The sequence below is a fragment of the Galeopterus variegatus genome, unplaced genomic scaffold (assembly GCF_000696425.1).
Source record: "Galeopterus variegatus unplaced genomic scaffold, G_variegatus-3.0.2 Scaffold33, whole genome shotgun sequence".
Taxonomy (NCBI): domain Eukaryota; kingdom Metazoa; phylum Chordata; class Mammalia; order Dermoptera; family Cynocephalidae; genus Galeopterus; species Galeopterus variegatus.
Genome location: NW_007726144.1, coordinates 1,305,046 through 1,326,168, shown reverse-complemented (window position 1 = coordinate 1,326,168; position 21,123 = coordinate 1,305,046). Strand labels below are relative to the sequence as shown.

The window sequence follows — 21,123 nt, the reverse complement described above, 5'->3', positions numbered from 1 at the left end:
TCCTACAAATCAGTAAAAGACAGACTAAAAGAAACATAAGCAAGAGACTTGAACAAGCACTTCACAAAAGAGGATATCAAAATGGCTGATAAACATGAAAAGGTGCTCTCAACCTCATTAGTAGTCAGGAAAATAAAAACCGTAGTGGTAATGATTTTAAATGTCAGCAAGGGTATGGAACATCAGCTGACCACTCTCCTACACTGGTGGTGGCACTGTAAATCGGTAAAGAATGTTAGAAAACAGATGGGTGTTATTTACCAGGTTTGAACGTACCCAACCTTATGACCCAACAATTAACACTCCTAGGTATATACCCAACAGAAATGTGTGCAGAGGTACAAGAATGTTAATGTTAATAGCACTTAATAGCCAAAACCTTGGAGAGAATTTTTGTTATCAGCGGCACAGATTTTTTCCCCCCAGAATAGATCGTTAGTGGAATGTTCCTACACTGGACTATTCTGCAGCAATTAAAATGAACTGTAGGTACACGCAAGAATAGGAATGAAGTTCACAAACGACACCGAGCAAAAGAAGCCAGACGCAAAAGAATGCCACTCATATTTATTTACAGAACATGGCACATCCATGATGAGAAAGAGGCAGGCCAGACATAAGTCAGGAAGGCTGTGATGGACGGGAAAAGAGGGCGCGTGGAAGGCTTTAACGGAGCTTCTACTTCGACAAGTTTTTATTTTTGTCTGAGGAGCTGTTAGCTAGCAGAGCTATCTGCGTGGGAAAGAACAAGAACTGCAAGAGGAGCAGGTGGGAGAACCTTCTGTGCCCAGCGCCAGGGGCAGTCCCATCTGAGTCGCAGAGGCAGCAGCGCCCAGAATGCTCCCGCACGGCGTGCAGGCGCCTGCGCCCACAACTTCCGGCCTGGGCCGTGGGGCCCCGCCCCTCCCCGGCAACGACTCGAAAGCAGGACTGGTCCACTTCACGGAAGAGGAGAGGGAAGGATGAACGGTGCGTCCAGAGCCCAACGAATCGTTTCTCCAATGGAAAACGATGTATTTGGGGGCCAATTGGGCGCCGAGAACGAGGCCACGCCCACAAGCCCGCCGAGCCAATCGGCTAGGAGCAGCGAGTGGATGGGCAGGGGCGGTGCGGCCCACTAAAGCCGAGAGGAATGGCGGGCGGGGCCCGGGAAGTGCTCACGCTGCAGTTGGGACATTTTGCGGGTTTCGTGGGAGCGCACTGGTGGAACCAGCAGGTGAGGTCGGCCAACAGCTACCCCTGCAGAGCATTTCGGATTGTACAGCCCTGACTTCCGGCCCACCCTCCTCGCCGCCTCTTAGTTCGGTTCTGCCTGTGTGCCTCCCCAGGATGCTGAGCTGGGCCGAGCGACCGATGCCAAGGAGCCGCCGGGAGAGCTGTGCCCCGACGTCCTGTACCGGACGGGCCGGACGCTGCATGGCCAAGAGACTTACACGCCGCGACTCATCCTCATGGATCTGAAGGGTGAGGCGATGGCAGGGGTCCGCGGATGCTCGGGTTTTCCCTTTGGCGTGCGGAGTCTCTAGCATCCGTTCGCTTCAAGACCCTCCGACGTTACCGGGTTGAAGGACCAGAGATGAACCACAGTATGCCAACCAACAAAGGCTGTAGGAAGGCAAAACTTTATTCTGCTCAAGAGCCATCCCTGGACTAGGCTACTTGCCCCTGGAGATAGTAAGTTGTTAACTGCAGCACTCCTGTAGGACCACTGGTTGTGGTTTTTTGCCCCAGGTCCCACAGCTGATGACTGAGCTGGAAACGGAAGGATGGACTCTATGTTCTTTTAGACCAGGTCGCTCCTCCCCGCAACCAATGTAAGAAAGCTTGGAAGAGCTAAGTGCTGGAGGGATGATGACAGCAGGTGATCAGAGGAAAATTAGTTTAAGGGTGAGGAGCCTGCCCTAGCCTTTAACCTAACACTGCCTGTTATTTCTGTGCAGGTAGTCTGAACTCCCTAAAAGAGGAAGGTGGACTGTACAGGGACAAACAGCTAGATGCTACTATAGCATGGTGTGTATGGGATGCGTGGAGAGGGGTGGGGAACATGTTTGCGCACAGAAAACTGGAGAACTCATCATAGTGACAGTGTCTTTGATCAATCTCCAATTTCTTTCAGGCAGGGGAAGCTCACCACACACAAAGAGGAACTCTATCCCAAGAACCCTTATCTCCAGGACCTTCTGAGTGCAGAGGTGAGGGCTTCTGTCCTGAACTTTTTAACCTAGTTCTACAACCATAATGCCTCTTCTGGGGCAGAGAAATGAAGAATTTTAATTACCTTAAATGCCTTAGAATGGTATTTGGGGAAAAAGCACGTCTTTTCCTAAGGACTGTGACTACATTAACAGAAAGGAGGCTGTGGAGTGTGACCAGCAAACTCAGGGAAGATAAATCAACCTTTGTTTCAAAACTGCCTGGAACTAAATGTAGTTATTTTTTTATTTTTTTTTTTTTTTGAGACCGGCCGCACCGCACTCAGCCAGTGAGCGCTGTGAGCGCACCGGTCATCCCTATATAGGATCCGAACCCGCGGCGAGAGCGCTGCTGCACTCCCAGCGCCGCACCCTCCTGAGTGCGCCACGGGCTCGGCCCTAAATGTAGATTTTTTCTCTTCCCTCCCAGGGAGTGCTGAGTAGTGATGGTGTCTGTAGGGTCAAATCCATTCCCAATAGCAAAGGTGAGATTTCTCCATGTACTGATGGGTGGGGACCTGGGCAGAGCAAGAACATGGAGAAAGGTACATTTCCTCTGCTTTTTCTTTAGGTCCCCCACCACTCACCAACGCTACAACTCCAAAACCATTTATCCCCATGGACGGCAGCATCAGAGTCTGGTCAGATTTCCTCAAAGTCCATCTTCATCCCCGGAGTATCTGTATGATTCAGAAATACAACCATGATGGGTATGGGAGACCCAGAGGCTGTGACACAAGAAACTTGATTTCCCATGGGGGGAACAAGGTTGTAAGTCTTGAATTGTGTTTATTTGTGGCAGGGACACAGGTCGTCTGGAGGCTTTTGGACAAGGAGAGAGTGTCCTCAAGGAACCCAAATACCTAGAAGAGCTGGAGGACAGGCTGCACTTCTATGTGGAAGAGTGCGACTACTTGCAGGTAGCTATGTGTCATGGTGGACACCAGGGTAGAAACTCTTCTCATCCTACTCTCCACTATCTTTCATCATTCACTTCTCACAAGGGCTTCCAGATCCTATGTGACCTGCATGATGGCTTCTCTGGGGTTGGCGCTAAGACTGCAGAATTGCTACATGATGAGTATTCAGGACGGGGAATAATAACCTGGGGCCTGCTCTCTGGTCCCTACAATCTTATGGTGAGTGCAACTTGGGGGGTAAAAGTAGTCTTAGGGTGGGAAGGGAGAAATGAGAGAATCCCAGTGAGAAAGTTGCTTAATGCAAAGTACTCTCTTTTCTTTCACCAGGAGCCCCAGAAAAACATCTATCGTCTGTTAAACACAGCTTTTGGTCTGGTGCACCTGACTGCTTACAGCTCTCTCGTCTGCCCCTTATCCTTGGGTGGGAGCATGAGCCTGCGACCCGAGGCACCCGTCAACTTCCCTTATCTGCATTATGATGTAAGGCTCAATGCTCTTGTTCTCACTGCAGCTGGCCACAAGGCACCTACTCATACTCCCCCAAGTCAGCATCAGCATCTATCCATTACTGGCTGTGTTCTTGAAGCCTCAGCTTGAACTCAGCTAAGATGTGGCCTCTTAGATGACAGTGCCCTATGCTTATGCAGCCTTGGGCCAAACATACCCCTGCTTTGTGCTCTGGACCTGTCTGCCATTACTATTCTGCCTCCACTATAGTAATGTAACACTTCTACAAATAGAAAAGTAACACTTTTCCAGGCCAGAAAGGCCAAGTGCTTCTCTCGGTGTCCTCATTACAGGCCACGCTGCCCTTCCACTGCAGTGCCATCCTGGCTACAGCCCTGGACACAGTCACTGTTCCTTATCGCCTGCGTTCCTCTCCAGTTTCCATGGCTCATCTGGCTGATATGCTGAGCATCTCTGGGAAAAAGGTACAAAGCTTTGTGAGGGGATGGGGCAGCGCTAAGAAAAAGCTCTAACTTGATCTCTTCCTTATCTTTAGGTGGTGACTGCAGGAGCAGCCATCCCCTTCCCCTTGGTTCCAGGCCAATCCCTTCCTGATACCCTGATGCAATTTGGAGGAGCTACTCCATGGACCCCACTGTCTGCATGTGGGGACCCTTCTCGAACACGGTGCTTTGCCCAATCAGTGGTACTGAGGGGGATAGACAGAGCACACCACACCAGGTGAGGACTGTTGGTCCTTAGGAGCCCTTGTCATGTATCATGTTGTTCTCTCCTTAATGTTTCTGGCCATTCTAATGACATCCCTTCCTCCCAACCTCCCCCAACCTCATGTTTTTTTAAAAAAAGGCCCTGAACATCCTGATTCAGTTGATGGCCTGAAAACAGAATTCTTAGTTTCTTATTCATGCTGCCACAGATTAAAGGTGCTTCTGATTTTTTTCTGGCAGTCAGCTCACTCCAGAGACACCTCTGCCCTCTCCCCTCCATGCCTGTACCACTGGAGAAGAAGTCTTAGCAAAGTATCTACAACAGCAACAGCCTAGAGTCATGAGGTCAGAATAATGCTTGCTCCTGCCCTTCTCCCAGACATCAAACCTCCCTTGACATCTTGCTCATTTAACAGCTATTCTCTGCCCCCACAGTTCTTCCCATCTGCTGCTGACTCCCTGCAAGGTGGCTCCTCCTTACCCCAACCTATTCTCAAACTTCAGCCAGCAGGGTGTGGTTCTGGATGGTACCCACACAGGAGCAGGTATGTAGGAGGTAAAGAAGATTGAAATTTCAAGCATAGGAGAGGTTTTGCTTTCTCCCTTCCTGGATTAACAGTGCTTGAAGAGTTCACAGTTCAACATTCCTTTATTCATCCTATTGCTCCTGAGAAAATGTTCTTCTTCTGGAGTACTGGTATACTAAGGGGATACACAAAATTTAGAGTTTACTTTACAATTAAGTCTACCAAGGACCCAAACTTCCCTATCAGTACGACAGAGTCCCAGTGTAGAATAACAATCCATTTACAGGTTTCACTCTTCTTTCTCTACACAGCAGTGGAGGGCATCCCAGTGTTTGGGGCTCTGTGCTCCTCTTCGTCCTTGCACCAGACCCTGGGTGGCCTGGCCAAAGAGCTCACCAAACTCGACCTACGGCGCTGGACCAGCTTCATGGATGCTGGAGTGGAGAAGGATGATGTAGAGGAGTTGCTGCAGGAGCTACATAGCCTGGCTCAGTGCTACCAGGATGGTGACAGCCTTGTGGACTAAAGTTCCGAGGGTGGGGATAAAGAGCTAGTTTGAAATAAAAATTGCTGGATGCAGGAACCTAGTATCTTTGGGCAGAGGAACTCAGTGTCTTGGGACTGGCTACACCAACATATGCATTTATTACATTAGGAAACACTGTGATTAGATCACAGAACAATAAATATGTACCATCAGACAAAAAAAAAAAAAAATTGAGAAAGGAGCTGAGCTTCACTCTCCCTCAATGCTATTTATGAAGCAGATTTGTAAGGTCTTCATAAAAGACCTTGAAGAATGCATAGGATGGCAGAGCCCCTGGACCCTACTCCAATCTCGGCCTTACCCTATAGTTGTCCTCAGCTCCTGCTCTCTAGCTCTGTATACTGAGCTCAAGGATTGTACAAGCAAAGTACAACTCCCCTCTTCCCCAACATCACAGTGCCTGTTGGGTTTGGTTCTGTGCAGATGACACCCATGCATTCCCGAGTCTCACTCATCCAGCTCCTCCTCAGACAGAAGGTCCCCGTGGTCAGACAGCTGGTCTGTGTTGCTGGTACTGGTTGCATCATCCTCATCCTCAGAGCTGGCTTCACAAGCCGTGTGGAAGAGCTGCATGAGTTCTCGAAAACGGTGGGAAACCTACGAGGAGAGGAGAAGGGCTGTATTCACTGTTCCTAGTTAGTAACATTTTAACATTTATTAAGCACTATATACAATTTGAAAAATCTTTTATTTACTCCAGACAGCAAGACTGTGAGAGCTGCATCCTCCTTCTAGGTAAAGAAACTCAAGAGGCTAAATATATTGCCCAAAGTACACTCCTCCTAAAAACAAAACTAGAATGGAAACTTTGAGGAGCTTCTACGTCGAAATCCAATGCCCTTCTACCACCACTACCACCCTTACAAGTCAAACCCTTCCTTAGATGAGATCATTATAATAACCAGTTAGTGTCTTGAGTGTGAAAACTCCTCCTTTTGTCTTTCTGTCTCTTAGCTGGCCACCCCGTTCTCTTCTTGCCAGGTATTCTTGGTTCTTCTGAGGCCTGAAGCTCTGGCAGGGCTTCCCCTCCTCCAACACCTTCCCCTTACCTCAGCAGGGGTCTTATTTCCAAGCTGCTGGGAGATGATGCTAAAGGTCTGCGGCTGTGCTCCTTGCTCCTGGCACATAGTGAGAATCACACGGTCTGCTTCCCTGTAATCCACAAACCAGTATTAACACTGAAGAGCCAAATGGATGTGTTCTACACTCTTTCCAAACACACATCATCCATCCATCCTTACTTACCTTGTCCACAGGACAACCTTTTCCCCAGTGGAGCTGACCTTGCTGTTGTTGGCACATACTGTAGCTTCAGTGGCCTTTGGCTGCTGCTCACCCTCAGGACCCTTGCCGTGTATTCCGCTGTCTTTAGCCAGCCCCCCTCTAGGGGATTTTGGAGAAGTCTCTAAGTTGTCAATTCCTGATGAAGATTCATGGACAGGGGACATCCTGTCTGCTGTCTTCATCCCAGCTCTGCTTGAGGGCAGCCAGCTGTCTTGAGTATCTGGTTTCCCAGACACGTATTTCCTCCCTATATCTCTGGTCCCTGAGAAAACAGGACTTGGGCAGGAAGCAGGGGGTTCAACAGCAGCAGGCAATTTCTCAGTTTCTGATGCATCCCAGGCCAGTGTCAAAGCCTCTGACTCACCCACTACCTTTTGGCCATCCCTCTCTTTCTGAAGTCTAGAAGACACCTTGGAGCCAGAGAGAACCTCAGGCCCAGCCTGATTCCTCCTAGCAGTGTATGGTACAGCTCCAGTTTGGGGGGGAAGCTGAGGAGTCTCTGGTGAGCGAGGTGGTGGGCCATCCAGGAGGAGCCGTTCTGTAAGAGTCACTTCTTGAGGGGACAGCAAAGAGCTCCCCCCTGCCAATCCTGCTTAAGAGAAAAATAAGGATCTAAGGGTATGGACAGGATCAAGATGCACCTAAGGACTAAAAATTACCTTGGGGTCAATGTGGTGAACTACTGTGATAAAGTTAAATTTAAAAGAGTGGGGTGGAGGTAGGGGGTAAAGTCATTTATGCAGAGATAAGAAACCCTACTGCCAAAGGGGAGAATGACTGAGTCTGTAGAATGTGTACCACGGAGGATTTGGAGGTAAGGGGAAGGGCTTCAGAAATGAGGACACAAGAAAAGAATGTTGAATATAAGGCTGAAGAGGAGAATGGTTTCCCTACTGGTCTATCAGTGAAAGAGGTGATATGTTCATCCCAGAAAAGGCTGTTATTTATCCAGGCTCAGAGGTTCCTGCTTGAAGTATGGGAGAATGAGACTAAAAAGCAAAGGGAGAAGGGCTGGGTTGGGCTAGGTTGGCAGTTGGATCGCTCACCTGGAATAGGCATCTCTCCCTTTCTTGTGGTCCTGCCAGTCTTGCTCTGGGTGGCCTCAATGCTCACCCGCTCCTCTGGGGCTTCCTCTTCCATCACATCCTTGCCCTGCCCAGCTTCCTTTGCACTAGGCATAGGACTGGCCTCCCGGTGGGGGCTGCTGCCAACCAACTCATGGGGCTCCTTGTTCTTGTAGGATTTGCTGTCACAAACCTGCAGGGATGGCCTATTTGGTCAAGAGTATCCTGACCTCCTATGTCTTAGGGACCCACTAAATGAAGAAACCCTGCCCTGATGCTCAGCAAGTCAACGAACATGCATGCCTGCCTCAACGATTTTAAGAGTAGAAAACTGGTTTCCACCACTCTAACCAAGGAATGTATTTTTACTGCCAACCAACTCTACTCTAGAGAACCAGAATTACCTTTAGAATCTGTTTTCCTGACACAGGTTTGAAAAATCTAAGAGGAAAATATTTGAACTGGTTGATTTTTTTCTCCCCAATTCCAAAAGCTTCACTCACAGGATTCTCTTTAAAAAGTAAACTCCATCACATACTTCTAAAACATTCTATTTATTTTAAATACACACACTTATGTGTATACTATTTATTATTTACATATTTGTAATCTTTTTAGGAATTCAATAAGGTACAAATCTGTGGTAATAAGCAATGCCCCAGACTGTAAGGCTTGAGGTTGCCCCAGAGAGCTCTGATCCCCCTCAGTATCAGTACCCTTGGTACCTTCCTCACCTTGCTGCTACAGTGACTACAATTTCTTCTTTTGCTCTTCTTCAGCTTGGAATCAGAACCTCCTTCATGGCAGGAACAGGCACAGTCCTTGACCCCATCTGGCCACTCAGTCTCCTAGGAGATAACTGGGCTTGATTAGCTGCCAAGTATTTTCGGTTCCAAGAAAGGAAGCTAAGTCGCGAGCCATCTGAACACACTCCCCGACCCACTCTCCATCTTTTCTTTTTTATTATGTACCATCTCATCACATTGCCTGGGGAAATCAGTGGCCCAAGCTGGATTAAAGCCTATTATAAATCCTTGAAACAATCCCTAAATGACCCAGAGACTTACATATCCCAATTGCCAAGATGTTTCAAGAAATATTTAAGTCAAATACAATCTTAGGCAAAGTCACAGGAGAGCTCCATCATGAGACATGATCTACTCACTCATCTGTCTTTGTTTCTGTCTCCCTGTGCCTTGAGCTCTCCCCTCTCTTCCAATCCCCTTGAGAGAGGGCTTTGTACATATGGAAGGCTCACTCAATGACACTCTCTGTTTAATAAACCCAAGACATAAGTACTATTATTATCCTTATCCCAATTTATGATGAATAAACTAAAACAAAGAGAGGTTAGTAAGTTGCCCAAGGTCATTCAGCTGCAAAGAAGCAGTTTCTCCCCAAGAAAGAGTAAAGACATGTAGTAAAGAGACATAAATTAAAAAGACTACTTTTTTCTTTTGGGGGGGAAGATGGGGGAACTAGCCGGTATGGGGATCTGAACCCTGGACCTTGGTGTTATAACACTGCATTCTAACCAACTGCACTAACTAGCCAGCCCCTAAAAAGACTACAACTTGAAGAGCAGTGAGTGTGGAGCTAGATCACCTGGGTACATATCCTAGCATTGTGACTTATTAAATGTAAGACCCTGGAAATAGCCTCTCTCTGCACTTCAATCACCTCTTCTGTAAAATGCAAACAATAGCAATCTCTCCATAGGATTATTGTGAGAATAAAATGAGTTAATAAACCATGTAAAATACTTCCAAGCAATGCAAGATACTTTGTGATAAAGCTAAGTGTTAGCTGCTGTCATTATTATTAATATGGGAAAATTTGGTTCCACTTCCTCACAAGAACAAAAATGAAAAGGTTAAGACTCAAGGGTAAGAGAAATAGCTCTGAGCTAGAGAGAAAAGAGGGAAAGAAATCCTAATGAGGGAATTATGGGGCTTCTTCAGCAACTGCACTGTTTTCCCATGGGCTCTATGTCCACAGCAGCCCGACCTTTGGTTTGTGCTCGATGATTATCTCAGATCCTACAGGGTTTGGGCCAGTCGCTTTGGACCATACTAAGCCAGAGAAATGTTTAGAGAGAAAACTCAAGACTTGACTCATGAAAAATATATAATCCTCATAACTAACATACCTTATCATGACTTGGGGCCCCAATCTCTTTTCTTCTTTTGTTCTTTGAGGCTGTGGGTATCTTGGGAGGTTCCTCTTCCTCTTCCACATCAGGAAGTGCCACTTCTTCAAAGCCATCAAACTGGGGAGGAATTGGTACCAGTCAGCACAGACTCTAGGCCAACATCCCTCCCATGTGGTCTTCCCCCTTCATAACCCTACTGCAGCCTCAGGGCCCGTACCTCATACTCCTTCTCCTCAGTCCAATTGATCTCTTCAAAATCACCCATCCGGCTAGCTGCTGGGCGTAAATGGTCAAAGAAGATAGAAAACTCATCCTGTAGGTGGTCATGGCCCTTGAGGAGCTGCCACATCTGTGTCTTGAGCTGGGGAGAGTTGTAGAGGGAAAGATGAAGTCTCCAGAGCATCTCTAGGCTGTTCTTCCAAAACAATCCCATACATTTCCATGTCTGCATTCCTAGTCAACTGGGAACCAGATAGAGCCTCTCTATGATACCTAAGAATACTAACACTTTCTCTCCTTCCCTGCTTGACTCCAGGAAGGGGTATTAATAATTGGTTTGATTCCTAGTGATAACACTCTCCACTCCTGCCCTACTCATCTCCAGTTAGGGCACTAACCTGAGCAGAGCAAGGAGGCAGGCCCCTCCCAGATCCCAAAACTCCCTTCCTTGAACATCCCTTCCAGAGCACTGATGGCATTCCTGAGCCTGTGAAGATCAGTCAGGCTCTGGTTTCGGGTGGCATACCCTCCCTATCCCAATGATTTATGCTTTAGTAAACCTAAAAAGTCCTTGCCTTCTTCATCTCCTCCAGGGAGTCCACGGTACTCCAGAGGTAAAAAAATATGGAGCAGATTAGGAGATAAGAGAAAGGCGTAAGGCCCAGATGACAACAGAAAGGAAGCAGGACAGGAAAGAGTACCTCAGTGATCTCCTGAGGGATGCAGTCTGTACAGCCTTGAAGGACCTTGATAATCTTCTGGTGGTGTGAGGGGTTCTCTGCAAAGCAAATCTCCAGCTGCCGAAGGAATTTGCGACTCTTCTCAAAGGCCTGCTGCTCCTCAAACTACCAGAGTCGAAAAAGATCACAAGAGGAATAACCTATACAGCTACAGCAGAACTTGAGAGTTCTCAGGATAAGAACTAAGAACGATGGGCTAGGGGCACAGGGGATAACAAGACTCTAGTTTCCTACTGTGAGACGTTATTTAAAATCCTGGCATCCATCCACCTTGGGCCACCAGGGGCTACCAACCCAAGATAACTAAGATGTGAATGAAAGATTCAAGAGATGTGCACACTTGAAGTTATTTATTGTTGTATACATTATGAAATCAACCTTATCACTCCAAGGCCACAGGTTCAGATTCCTGTAGCGGCCAGCCACCAAAAGAAAAAAAAATACAAAATCAGACACTGGAACTTCAGTTTACAAAGAATTTTCACATATGCTCTCATTTGATCCTCATGATAATACTAGAAGAGAAGAGGGGCATTATATGCATAATCATCCCATTGTCACTTAAATGCCATAATACTGTCAGAATAATCTCATTATTCCCTTTATTTCTGTTTTTATCAGTCATGACAAGAAGCCCAGAACTATGAGGATACCCCTTCATGTTTACACTCCTATTTTTCAACATTTCAAATGTCACCTTACAACAATGGCCTTCCCAGAACACTGTGTATAAAACTGTACATACCATCCCCTCACCCACACTACTTACAACTTTCTAGTTCCCTTTACTGCTTTATTTGTCTATAAAGCATTATCACTATAAACCATTATATACTATGAGGATACTTCAAAAAGTTCATGGCAAAACTAAAGTACCCTCATATGTGTGTGTGTGTGTGTGTGTATATTACTGTTTACATCTATTTTTATAATTTATATATTATGTATACAATATATATAGTTTACGGATTATCATCTGACTTTCCCCAGGAGAATGTAAGCTCTATGACGGCAGGGATTTTAGTATTTTTTAACTGCTATATTCCTAGCACCTAGAACTCTGCCTGATACATAGTTGGCTCTCAACAAATACTTCTTAAATGAATCCCTGTAATGCCTGTTTTATACCAGTGAGGAGCAGAAAGCATGTGACTCACCTAAGATCTCCACTGATAACTAAAGGTAAAACCCCACTCATTTGCCATGTAAAGAAAATGGGAGAGGGCTGGCAAGTTAGCTCAGTTGGTTAGAGCACGGTGTTGGTAACACCAAGGTCACAGGTTTGGATCCCTGTACCAGCCAGCTGTTATTAAAAAAAAAAAAGATGGAGAATGGGGTTGGAAAGATCATCCCTTGAAAACAATGGAGACTCTTGTCACTTTGGGCTAGGGGAAGGCTATCTGTCTGGAAGCAGTTGGGAGACTGGAACAGTCTTATTCAACTGCATTCTATCCCAATCTTGCTCTGACCCAGGAGTTCTAGTATACTGTTTCTGCCCATCTACTTACTAATCCACAGGCCAGAGCTTGCTCAGGTAATAGGAAAGCAGCAAAGTCCTTCAACAGCTGAGGCCAGTCTTCAAGCAGAATTTGCAGGCTTTTGTAGAGATCCACAGCTGTTTGCTTCTGGGTACTTGACTCAAATTCATAGATGACCTGAAGGAAGTCCTCATACTTGCCAGGGATATGTTGTAGGGCTTCTCTTACCTACACAGGAAGACTTTTAATCATCAATGCCCTTTCTCTGGGCCCCAACAAGAAGCAAGGGTACAACGGAGAAAAAGTGGTTACAGCTAGAGAGCTTCAAGAATTATCCTTCAAAGGCTACTCCTCCAACAGCTCTTAAGATCTGACTGTTAGTGGAAGACACAGAGCAATGGGCAAGGTAGAGCTCTTTTTCTGGTAGTATGCAACTGAAAAACATTCATTTTTTAGGGACCACAACCCAACCCACAAAACCAGGTAATGCTCTTTTCTAGGTCATAGACCTAGCTTCTTCTTCCTGATTTCAGCCCCATTATGAAACACAGAAGGATTATGCATATGCATTTCAGCATGGTGCCACCTGAGGATAAATCATACATAAATTCAGAATGTTCATAAAATATTAGGAGACAAGAAAAAGTCACGACTATCACTGCTAGTACTCCACTTTGCTGAGGGAAATAAAAGAACCAACTAGTTACTAACAGAAGGAGAAAGCTACCCAGGACACTACCAGGAACAGGTTGGTTCATGCCTGAAGATCAAGGTACTTTTCCTGAGATCTACTCTCTGGCCAATAAGCCAACTGTCTTTCCTCTTGAGCCAAAGGCTCAGAAAAGGTCCTTATTAGCCCACCCAGTAAAATCACAACCTCCCACTGGTGACTGTGGTATCATCTTTCTGCCAATCTCTGGGCAACAGAGGTATGATGTTAGGGTACTAAGAATAAACATATTTATGACTAAACTCTGTGTCTCCTTGTGGTTCTCTGATAGAGATCTTTTGGTAATTCCAGGAAAGCTAAGATAGAAGCATACAAAGCCTGTTATGCAGCCTGAAAAACAAACTTCATTTTTAAAACACCTCCCTTGAAGGAGAAGCAGCCACGTTCATAGGGACTGGCAGTAACAGGAAGCAACATTTGCCTACCCTGGTCAGATAAGCCTGGGCAAAGGCCAAGTCCTTCTGCTCCCTGAGTGGATCCCGCTCCAGAATGTCCTCATCATATAGCAATAGCAGCTTGGAGGTGTCCTTGCTGGCCCGAGCCCGACTTCCCCGCTTGTTGCGAGCTCGATGATTACTCCGGCCCTTTCCAGCAGCTTTGATGCTCTCTCCTTGGAGTACATGTGAAAAAGATTGTTTCTCTGTCCCTGCAACCACTACTGTTCCTATCCCACCACATGCACCACCCCATCTAAATCATATTCAATGTTACAGAGTAACTCAGAAGAAAAGTTGTTGGGAAAATGGTATGAGAGGCAAGTCCATCTCTATCAAGTCAGCTCTATGCAGAGTCTACAGCATAACTGTATTAACTGAGAAGACAATGAGATAATTAGCTACTGCATATTGAGAAAAGAAGTCTAAAGAGTGAGTTTGGCTCTATGGTGGACTCCCAAGGGAATATATCTTGATGAGAAACAAGCAGTATTTTCTGAAATAAACATAGCTGTTAGCCTCATACATGATGGATGAGGCAAGGACCAGTATAAAAACTTGGATGAACCTAACAAGAATCTAGCAGCTCAGAATCAAATTAAAAATTTCTGGGCCGGCCCGGTGGCGCACTGCTACAGTGCGCTGCTTGGGAGTGCGGTGGCGCTCCCGCAGAGGGTTCGGATCCCACATACAGACCAGCCGCTCACTGGCTGAGCGAGGTGCGGGCGCAACACCGAGGGTTGTGATCCCGTTGCCGGTCCGGGTCCGGTACGGGCGCGACACTGAGGGTTGCGATCCGTTGCCGGTCACGAAAAAAGACAAAAAGGAAAAAAATAAAAAATAAAAATAAATAAAAATTTCTGAGCATATCTTCTTTACAAAGGTACAATGTTAATCATGTTTTGGGGGAGGGAGGTTGCAGGGCAGATCCAGAGAATTTCCTTTGGAAATCCTCCAACTGGCTTATAAGCTATCTACTCTGCACACTGTTCTCTACAGAATGAAGCTAAGTGAGACTTGCCCCTCAGAACAGGCATGCCAAAATCACCTGGTGGGGTTCTGCTGGTCTCCACTTCTGGAGCAGTCTTGGGTGAGGCAAATGTGGAAGGGGGCTTCTCAGCAGAGTCTCCAACTGCTTCATCAGTCATTTCATCCTCTTTCTGTAGGCTTTCCATTCCTTCTGCTTCTTCTTCTTCTTCTTCTTCCGGCTCAGAGTTCTCCTCCTGGGAGTTCTCTTCCTCAGACTCACCCTCCTGACTCATACGCCTTTCAGATGCCAGCCAAGTCAGTTTCTCCATTGTTTCCTGCAAAACCCCCCAAAGAGTGTTTATAATGGCTCCTAATGACTCACAAAATGCTGATGACATGGTGCTGTATCAGGAGGATCTGAGGTTAAACAACAGGGAGGCCCACCACAGCTATCAGAAGCCTGATTCCCTAAGTTATGAAATCCTAGGAATACCTGGGATTGAACCTGATAGCAGAAGGGAGAATAAGATGCCTTTTGAAAGGTTTTTCTCTACCCTGAAGGTAGTTTTCCTTTGCCATGGCCCATATTTATGACCTATTTTTAAGCATTTAAAGTGTGATCAGGTGATTCAATTTGGTGTTCAATGAGTTTAACTCAAATAGAAGCAAAATTTCATCTTTTCCCTCTCATTTCACTTCAACCACAAATTTCTGTCCCATTACGCATTCAAAAGTCAAATACAAATGATTTTAGGACTATCTCCAGTGCACAGCAAGCAAACAAGAAGCATATCAACAAATTAAACATATTACTGAGTCCACAAAATACTTGAGAATATTCCCCAGCTCTCACCTGGAGTTCTGGGACAGAAAGCACAGATTCCTCAGAAGCTGATGACATCTCATCTTCCTCATCCTGGGTGAGGTCGTCAAAGTCCTCTTCTTCCTCTTCCTCTGGCCCATCCTTCTCTCCTCCAGTTTCTGGCCCAGCTGGGGTTCCCACTGACTGACCATCACCACTAGATGAGTCTTCGGGCTTCCTTGGGGGACTGCTAAGCACCATTTCAGGGTCCGTGGAGAATGAAGAATTCTTTGGTGATCCTTTGCTCACATCTCCCCCTGAGTTTCCTTCATCAAGAGGCTCTTGAGACACTGAAGGGGTTTTAACTAACTGACTCCTCTCCTCTTCCTTCTGTAAGACTGTCTGTTTCTTTACCTCTCTAGCAATGCTCAACTCCTCACGTGGGGAACCAGTGTTCAATTCTACAGAGTGTTCTTCTTTGATTTCATCACAAATATCCTGCTTAGGGGATCCACTGGAGATTTCCTCTCCAGCATCTCGAGGTTCCATCTTGACGATTTTTTCTAAATCCCCAGGGGTAGAGTTTAGAGATTCCTGGAAGCCCTGAGGCAGTGGCTCCAGAACTTGCCTCCCTTCCTCCGTTTTCACAACAGTCCAGCAATAGGCATTGTTCTCTGACAGTCCATCCTGGCATTCTCTATCTGCTGGTGGAGGCCCTGGGCTGTGCTCCTCTTTGGGGAAGACAGTAGTACACAGAGGAGATAGTTCCTTGGGTTCTAATTTGGGTTCTAGGACTTGAAAGGCATTTTTCCCTTCAGTCAAAGGACAAGAAATGTCCACATTCACTTGGGCCTTATCTTCAGGGGTAGATGTTACAGGAAGACTCATGGAGTTGCCAGAAACAATCAAGGGTGAGATGGAAGATGCCACAAGAGGCTGGTTCAATGGACAGGGGAAGGAAGTAGGGTTAACCAAAAGGGTGGTGATGGGAATGGTCTGTGGACTCTGGGCCACAGTTGCACTGACAGGCTGGATCATGTTACAGCCACTGCCAATGCTCACAACCTTCACAGTGGTGGCGGGAACAGTGAAGATAACAGGTGCTGGGTGAATGAGGTGGTCAGGCTTCAGACAGGGAGAGGTCTTGGCTCCCTTTCTCTTTGAGGGTCTCCGTCTCACACATGGTTTTCGAAACTTAGAAGGGGCAAGTGAGGGCAGCATTACTTTGGGCACAGGAGCAGAAGAAAGCAGGGTCTGGGACTCAGACAGAGGGAAGCTGGTCCTGGTCTCAGGGGGCAAGGTAGGCAATGTTGCAAGAGACTCAAAACTATCAGCCCCACTGACCCCCAGTGGAGGGACCCCTGGAACTGTCTGTAAGACGGTGGCGGGCTGAATTAGGTGAGGAATCTGGACCACCATTTTGCTTGGAGGAACTTCTGATTGAGCTGACCTGGCTGGTGTTTTCCCAGCATTGAAGGTAGGCTGGAGAGAGGGGCTAGGTTGGATAAGGAGGGGCTTCAGGGCTGATGATCGCTTCTGTCTCCAAGCCTTCCTGGAAAAACGGTTGGCAACCGGCTTCAGTTTCAGGACTACACCCTTAGGCAATAGCAGTGGGTACCAAGTTTCACTCCCCAACTCTGAGCTGCCTTTCTGTAGGCCTTGATCTGATTTGATCTCGGTGGTTCCGGGCACATTTCCTACCTCTCTAGCACCATCAGCTATGCGCCGCAGTTCATCCTGGATGGATGGCAGACTGGCCTATTGGGAACAAGAACACTCTGATCCAGCACATGTCAGAATGTGAGAAAAAGAATAGAGCTTTCTAGATTTTAGGAACCTTTCTGAGACAGTCTCAAGACATCTTTCCAAGAAGGGTTATTCTACGTATTAAATTTCTACAAACACTATATTCCAATTATACACTGCAGAAACTCTTCTCTGAAAATGAACAAAAAAGATTAAAACCTAACAAACAAAAAACTCTTCTCTTAATTTCCTTTAGGAAATTATCATTTTACCCATTATTTTCAAAAGGTTATAGAATCACATGGGGGAAGGGCAGAAAAGTAAGGGAGGAAGAGTGAATAAAGAAGATTTCTTAACTCTTAGTTACAATTAAAGCACTAAAAGTAGGCCTTGACATTTCTGCAAGAATTTTCAGTGACCTTCTGCCTCCTACAGACTTTGAGGAGGAGGGTTGTACCTTTAACCAGAATGGGAGTCGGTGTTCTTCCCTCTCTACAGGTGGCTTCCACTGATGTGGCTGGATCTCTTCACAGCACTTTACTAAGATTGGCAACTGTTTGGTCTTCTTATAAAACTGAGCATGAAGACATAAAGCACGAGTTACTTTCCTTCCAGAAACATCACACTCTGTCAGGATGGTGAATGGGATGGGCAGTGGTCTGAGATACAAACACACACACACACAAATATCTATATACATATATACATAAGTAGCATATGCTGAATACTTCTTCATTTCCAATCAAACTAATATTTAATTAATAAAGATTTTACAATTACTTAGTATCTTCTAACTGATGATTTCCACTCTGTCTGCCAAGAAGGGGAACATTTAGGCCACAGATAAAAGAAAGCAGATGGTCAGAGTAATCTTATGTAAGATTTGCTCCTGCTCAACAATTGTAATGATAGTGCCTTAACCCTCATCTTAGAAACACGGAAGCTCCCTTTTAAGCAAATGATGGTGGTGTGAAGGGCATTAGAAGGGAAAAGAAAAAAAGAAAAGAGACTGACACAGTTCAGTTATAAAGTAAATAAAGAGGAGAATTGAACTTAAACCACTGACAGTAAGCATCCATTCAGTCAATATATGCTGAATGCTTTCTATGTGCCAGGCACTATGCTATAAGCTAAGCACACAGACAAGAGAAGCAATTCTTGCTCTGATAGAGATTATAGACTAGCGGGAAAGATAGTCAAGAATGACATTCCACGTTTTAAAAATGGACAAAGATGTGCACAAAAAATGACACACAAATCAAACTTGGACAAAAAAGATTTTTCCAGAGCAAGTACAAATAAAGATGAATCTTAATGGAACAGAATTTCCTACATAAAGTAGGGGAGGGCAGAGTATACTACAAGTGCAAAATCATGGATTTGTTAAAAGAACTACAAGGATATTAGTCTGGAGAACTAAAGGAATGTGGAGAGACTTCTGGAGACAAAGTCAAAGGTAGGCAGGGAAGGCATTCTATGCCATGCCAAGCAGTCTGAACTTTAGATTAGATAGAGACAGCTATGGTAGCAATGTGAAGGGCAGAATTATTGGGGCCAGAATTAGTGCCACCACTTAGAAAACTGCTGTGTTAATCTAGGTATAAGAAAATCAACAGAGTAGGAAATAGAGTAAGAAAACTGAGGACTTGGTGACTTATGACATATAGTGCTGATCAAGCAGGAGTCAAGGATAAGGCCAAGGTTTCTGGATTGAGAGGATGGCTAGACATTAGTGTCATATACAAAGACATAGATCACAGAATGAGTAAGCTAGGGAGAGGGGAGCTTGCTATTGGTGGTGATAGCAATGGCAACAATTGCAGTGTGCACAGAGAGACATAAGTTCAGTTTGAGGAGTCAGTGAAGCAACTAAGTTGAAAATTCCTTAAACAGTTGGCTGCGCTAAGGTGGTACCCAGAAAAGAAATCTGGACTGAAGATACAGATGTGAGGCTCATCAGAAGACAAGTCATACAGGGCCGGCCCATGGCTCACTTGGGAGAGTGTGGTTCTGATACACTAAGGCCACAGATTCGGATCCTATATAGGGATGGCCGGTTGGCTCAGTGGCTGAGCGTGGTGCTGACAATACCAAGCCAAGGGTTGAGATCCCCTTACCAGTCATCTTAAAAAAAAAAAAAGAAGAAGAAGAAGACAGGTCATACTAAAAATCATGGATTTGGATGGGACTGCACACTGTGAATTCACTGTGGGGCACTAACATTTAAGGGTAGAGCAGAAGAGATGAGTTCATGAAGAAGCAGCCTGAGGTAAGAGGCCTGATATCACAGAAGATAATAGGGAGACTGAAGAAGGAATGCGTGAACGACAGCATCAACTGCAAAGTTAAATAGGATAAGAAAAGTGTCCATAGGATACGCCAGTTGGGAAATAAACAGAGATCTCTGTGGAATAATATCCACAGTTTCATAGGTTAGAGTCAAGGAGAAACTTACTGTTAAAACAGGTAGATTAAACACATCCATTTGGCTTTGTTTCCTCTTGAAACTCCATGAAAACAAAAAAAAGGAAATTTTTTTTAAAGTGGAAGCCTACACGGAGAGAGAAAAGACGAAAGCAATAATACCTTTGAAGCTGAAAAGCAGGTGGCTGAGAGGTAACTAATACAAGAGAATGCAGAAAACTGAATCCCAAGTGGAGAAAGTTAAGGGCCAACTAAATTTATATCAAAGACAGGCAAAAGAATAAGACACTAGTTACCCCTATAAGTGGAGGTAAGGCTGGAAGTGGAAACAGGTAAACATGAGGAGGACAGACTGAAAATCTGTTGATGAAGCAGTTAGACCCCTAATTTCCATCTACCATTTAGTGAGGCCAGGTGACAGCTCCATCCCCTACCCAGGAAGAAGTTTTGCAGGAAAGTATGATCTCTGGAGCGAGGCTACTAGGCATAGTTTAGGGCAGAAGTATTATGTTGATTAAAAAAATACAAGAAAAGGGCCGGCCCATGGCTCACTTGAAAGAGTGTGGTGCTGGGCCGGCCCGGTGGCGCACTGCATATGGAAAGACGGTAAATTTCAAGCTGATAACCAGTCACGGCAGTCATGAACATTATAAAAAAATATGTCTAACTGCCAGTTTAACATAGATAAACTCTTTTACAAAGCTTAGCTTTTTTCTTGGTGAAGCTTTTAAAACACAAATGCAAAATTTAAACTATGAATTCCAAGCAGCACCTTCAATTAATAAATCAAAAAGGAATGAGAGGCTTTGTATATTTTCTCCAAGAGCTACTTTAATACTGTTTGAATATTTTCTGGAAAACAAATTATCCAGGAGTTAGCTGACTGAACAAATCACCAACTGAGGCAGTTTGTGGGAAGATTTGCTAACAAGAGAACTACAGCATGAGAGGAGCACAAGAGGTTTCCAGCATTTTTCTAATGAGAACAACAACAGGGCCAGCCCATGGCTCACTTGGGAGTACGCGGTGCTGATAACACCAAGGCCACGGGTTCAAATCCTATATAGGGATGGGCAGTTCGCTCACTGGGAGAGTGTGGTGCTGACAACACCAAGCCAAGAGTTAAGATCCCCTTACCGGTCATCTTTAAAAACAACAACAAAAAAGAGAACACCTGACTACTACTGAGCATTGAAGACAGAACAGACAAACTTAGGGGAAGAAACCACCAATACATAATTCAAAAAAATGTCCTCAAAACTGGAACATATAAGTTTCTAGAGTAAAAGAGTTTTATCAAGTGCTTAGCATCATGGATGAAACTAGACACATACTAACAAGAATAATATATACAAATCAGATTTATAAAACAATATCAAAACCAGGAAACTGACATTGGTACAATCCAAAGACCATGAACAGGGACAGTTTAAAGATTAAAAATTTACTTCTCAAGCATTGTTCCTCAGAGTGCTACTCAGATTTGCTTTACTAAAATAAGGAAGTAAAGCTAAAGAGATGTAGAATTCAAGAAATAAGAGGATCCAACACAAGTAAGAGGCAAAAGGAATCTTCAGGATGGTGGTGAAAAAAAAGCACAAGAAGACATTGGTGCAGCAAGCCAAGAGAGCAACAAGCTTAGAATGGAATTCAGAGGGCCCATGGAGTGATTTCTTCAAGATGAAAATGACAGAACACCAAGAACGCTAGAACACTGAAA

General features: G+C 45.3%; 2 protein-coding genes across 3 annotated transcripts in view; one reads left to right on the top strand and one right to left on the bottom strand.

Moving 5' to 3' along the window:
* The first annotated feature begins 866 nt into the window (after positions 1 to 866).
* MSTO1 (misato 1, mitochondrial distribution and morphology regulator) lies at positions 867 to 5,394 on the top strand. 2 transcript variants are annotated; one of them, XM_008570841.1, is made up of 14 exons: positions 867 to 1,216; positions 1,329 to 1,464; positions 1,941 to 2,010; positions 2,117 to 2,192; positions 2,623 to 2,677; positions 2,764 to 2,902; positions 2,995 to 3,112; positions 3,197 to 3,331; positions 3,440 to 3,592; positions 3,913 to 4,044; positions 4,116 to 4,300; positions 4,528 to 4,632; positions 4,723 to 4,832; positions 5,126 to 5,394. In XM_008570841.1, exons 1-14 carry the CDS (start codon positions 1,133 to 1,135, stop codon positions 5,338 to 5,340), a joined length of 1,713 nt encoding a protein of 570 aa, XP_008569063.1. In that variant the 5' UTR covers positions 867 to 1,132; the 3' UTR covers positions 5,341 to 5,394. The 2 variants fall into 2 exon arrangements, with proteins under 2 accessions (XP_008569063.1, XP_008569067.1); XM_008570845.1 differs by lacking the exon at positions 867 to 1,216 and adding an exon at positions 1,732 to 1,861 and having other exon boundaries at positions 1,406 to 1,464.
* Positions 5,395 to 5,440: 46 nt separating this feature from the next.
* The window catches only part of GON4L (gon-4-like (C. elegans)), a 104,569-nt gene continuing 88,886 nt past the window's right edge, over positions 5,441 to 21,123 (bottom strand). The window contains exons 20-32 of the mRNA XM_008570858.1: positions 17,437 to 17,553; positions 15,285 to 16,991; positions 14,511 to 14,766; positions 13,454 to 13,638; positions 12,329 to 12,526; positions 10,782 to 10,925; positions 10,079 to 10,222; positions 9,859 to 9,978; positions 8,444 to 8,557; positions 7,692 to 7,902; positions 6,607 to 7,237; positions 6,411 to 6,513; positions 5,441 to 5,958 (exon numbers count right to left, since the gene is read on the bottom strand). Of these exons, the coding sequence (XP_008569080.1) occupies positions 5,809 to 5,958; positions 6,411 to 6,513; positions 6,607 to 7,237; positions 7,692 to 7,902; positions 8,444 to 8,557; positions 9,859 to 9,978; positions 10,079 to 10,222; positions 10,782 to 10,925; positions 12,329 to 12,526; positions 13,454 to 13,638; positions 14,511 to 14,766; positions 15,285 to 16,991; positions 17,437 to 17,553 (4,080 nt within the window). The 3' untranslated portion in view covers positions 5,441 to 5,808. The remainder of the gene's footprint in view (positions 5,959 to 6,410; positions 6,514 to 6,606; positions 7,238 to 7,691; positions 7,903 to 8,443; positions 8,558 to 9,858; positions 9,979 to 10,078; positions 10,223 to 10,781; positions 10,926 to 12,328; positions 12,527 to 13,453; positions 13,639 to 14,510; positions 14,767 to 15,284; positions 16,992 to 17,436; positions 17,554 to 21,123) is intronic.

What these genes read in the sequence shown, in the direction of transcription:
- MSTO1 (XM_008570841.1), top strand. Translation starts at nt 1,133, where the DNA reads ATGGCGGGCGGGGCCCGGGAAGTGCTCACGCTGCAGTTGGGACATTTT. An exon ending in CGCACTGGTGGAACCAGCAG is followed by an intron (nt 1,217 to 1,328) that starts GTGAGGTCGGCC and finishes GTGCCTCCCCAG; the next exon opens with GATGCTGAGCTGGGCCGAGC. An exon ending in TCCCTTATCTGCATTATGAT is followed by an intron (nt 3,593 to 3,912) that starts GTAAGGCTCAAT and finishes TCCTCATTACAG; the next exon opens with GCCACGCTGCCCTTCCACTG.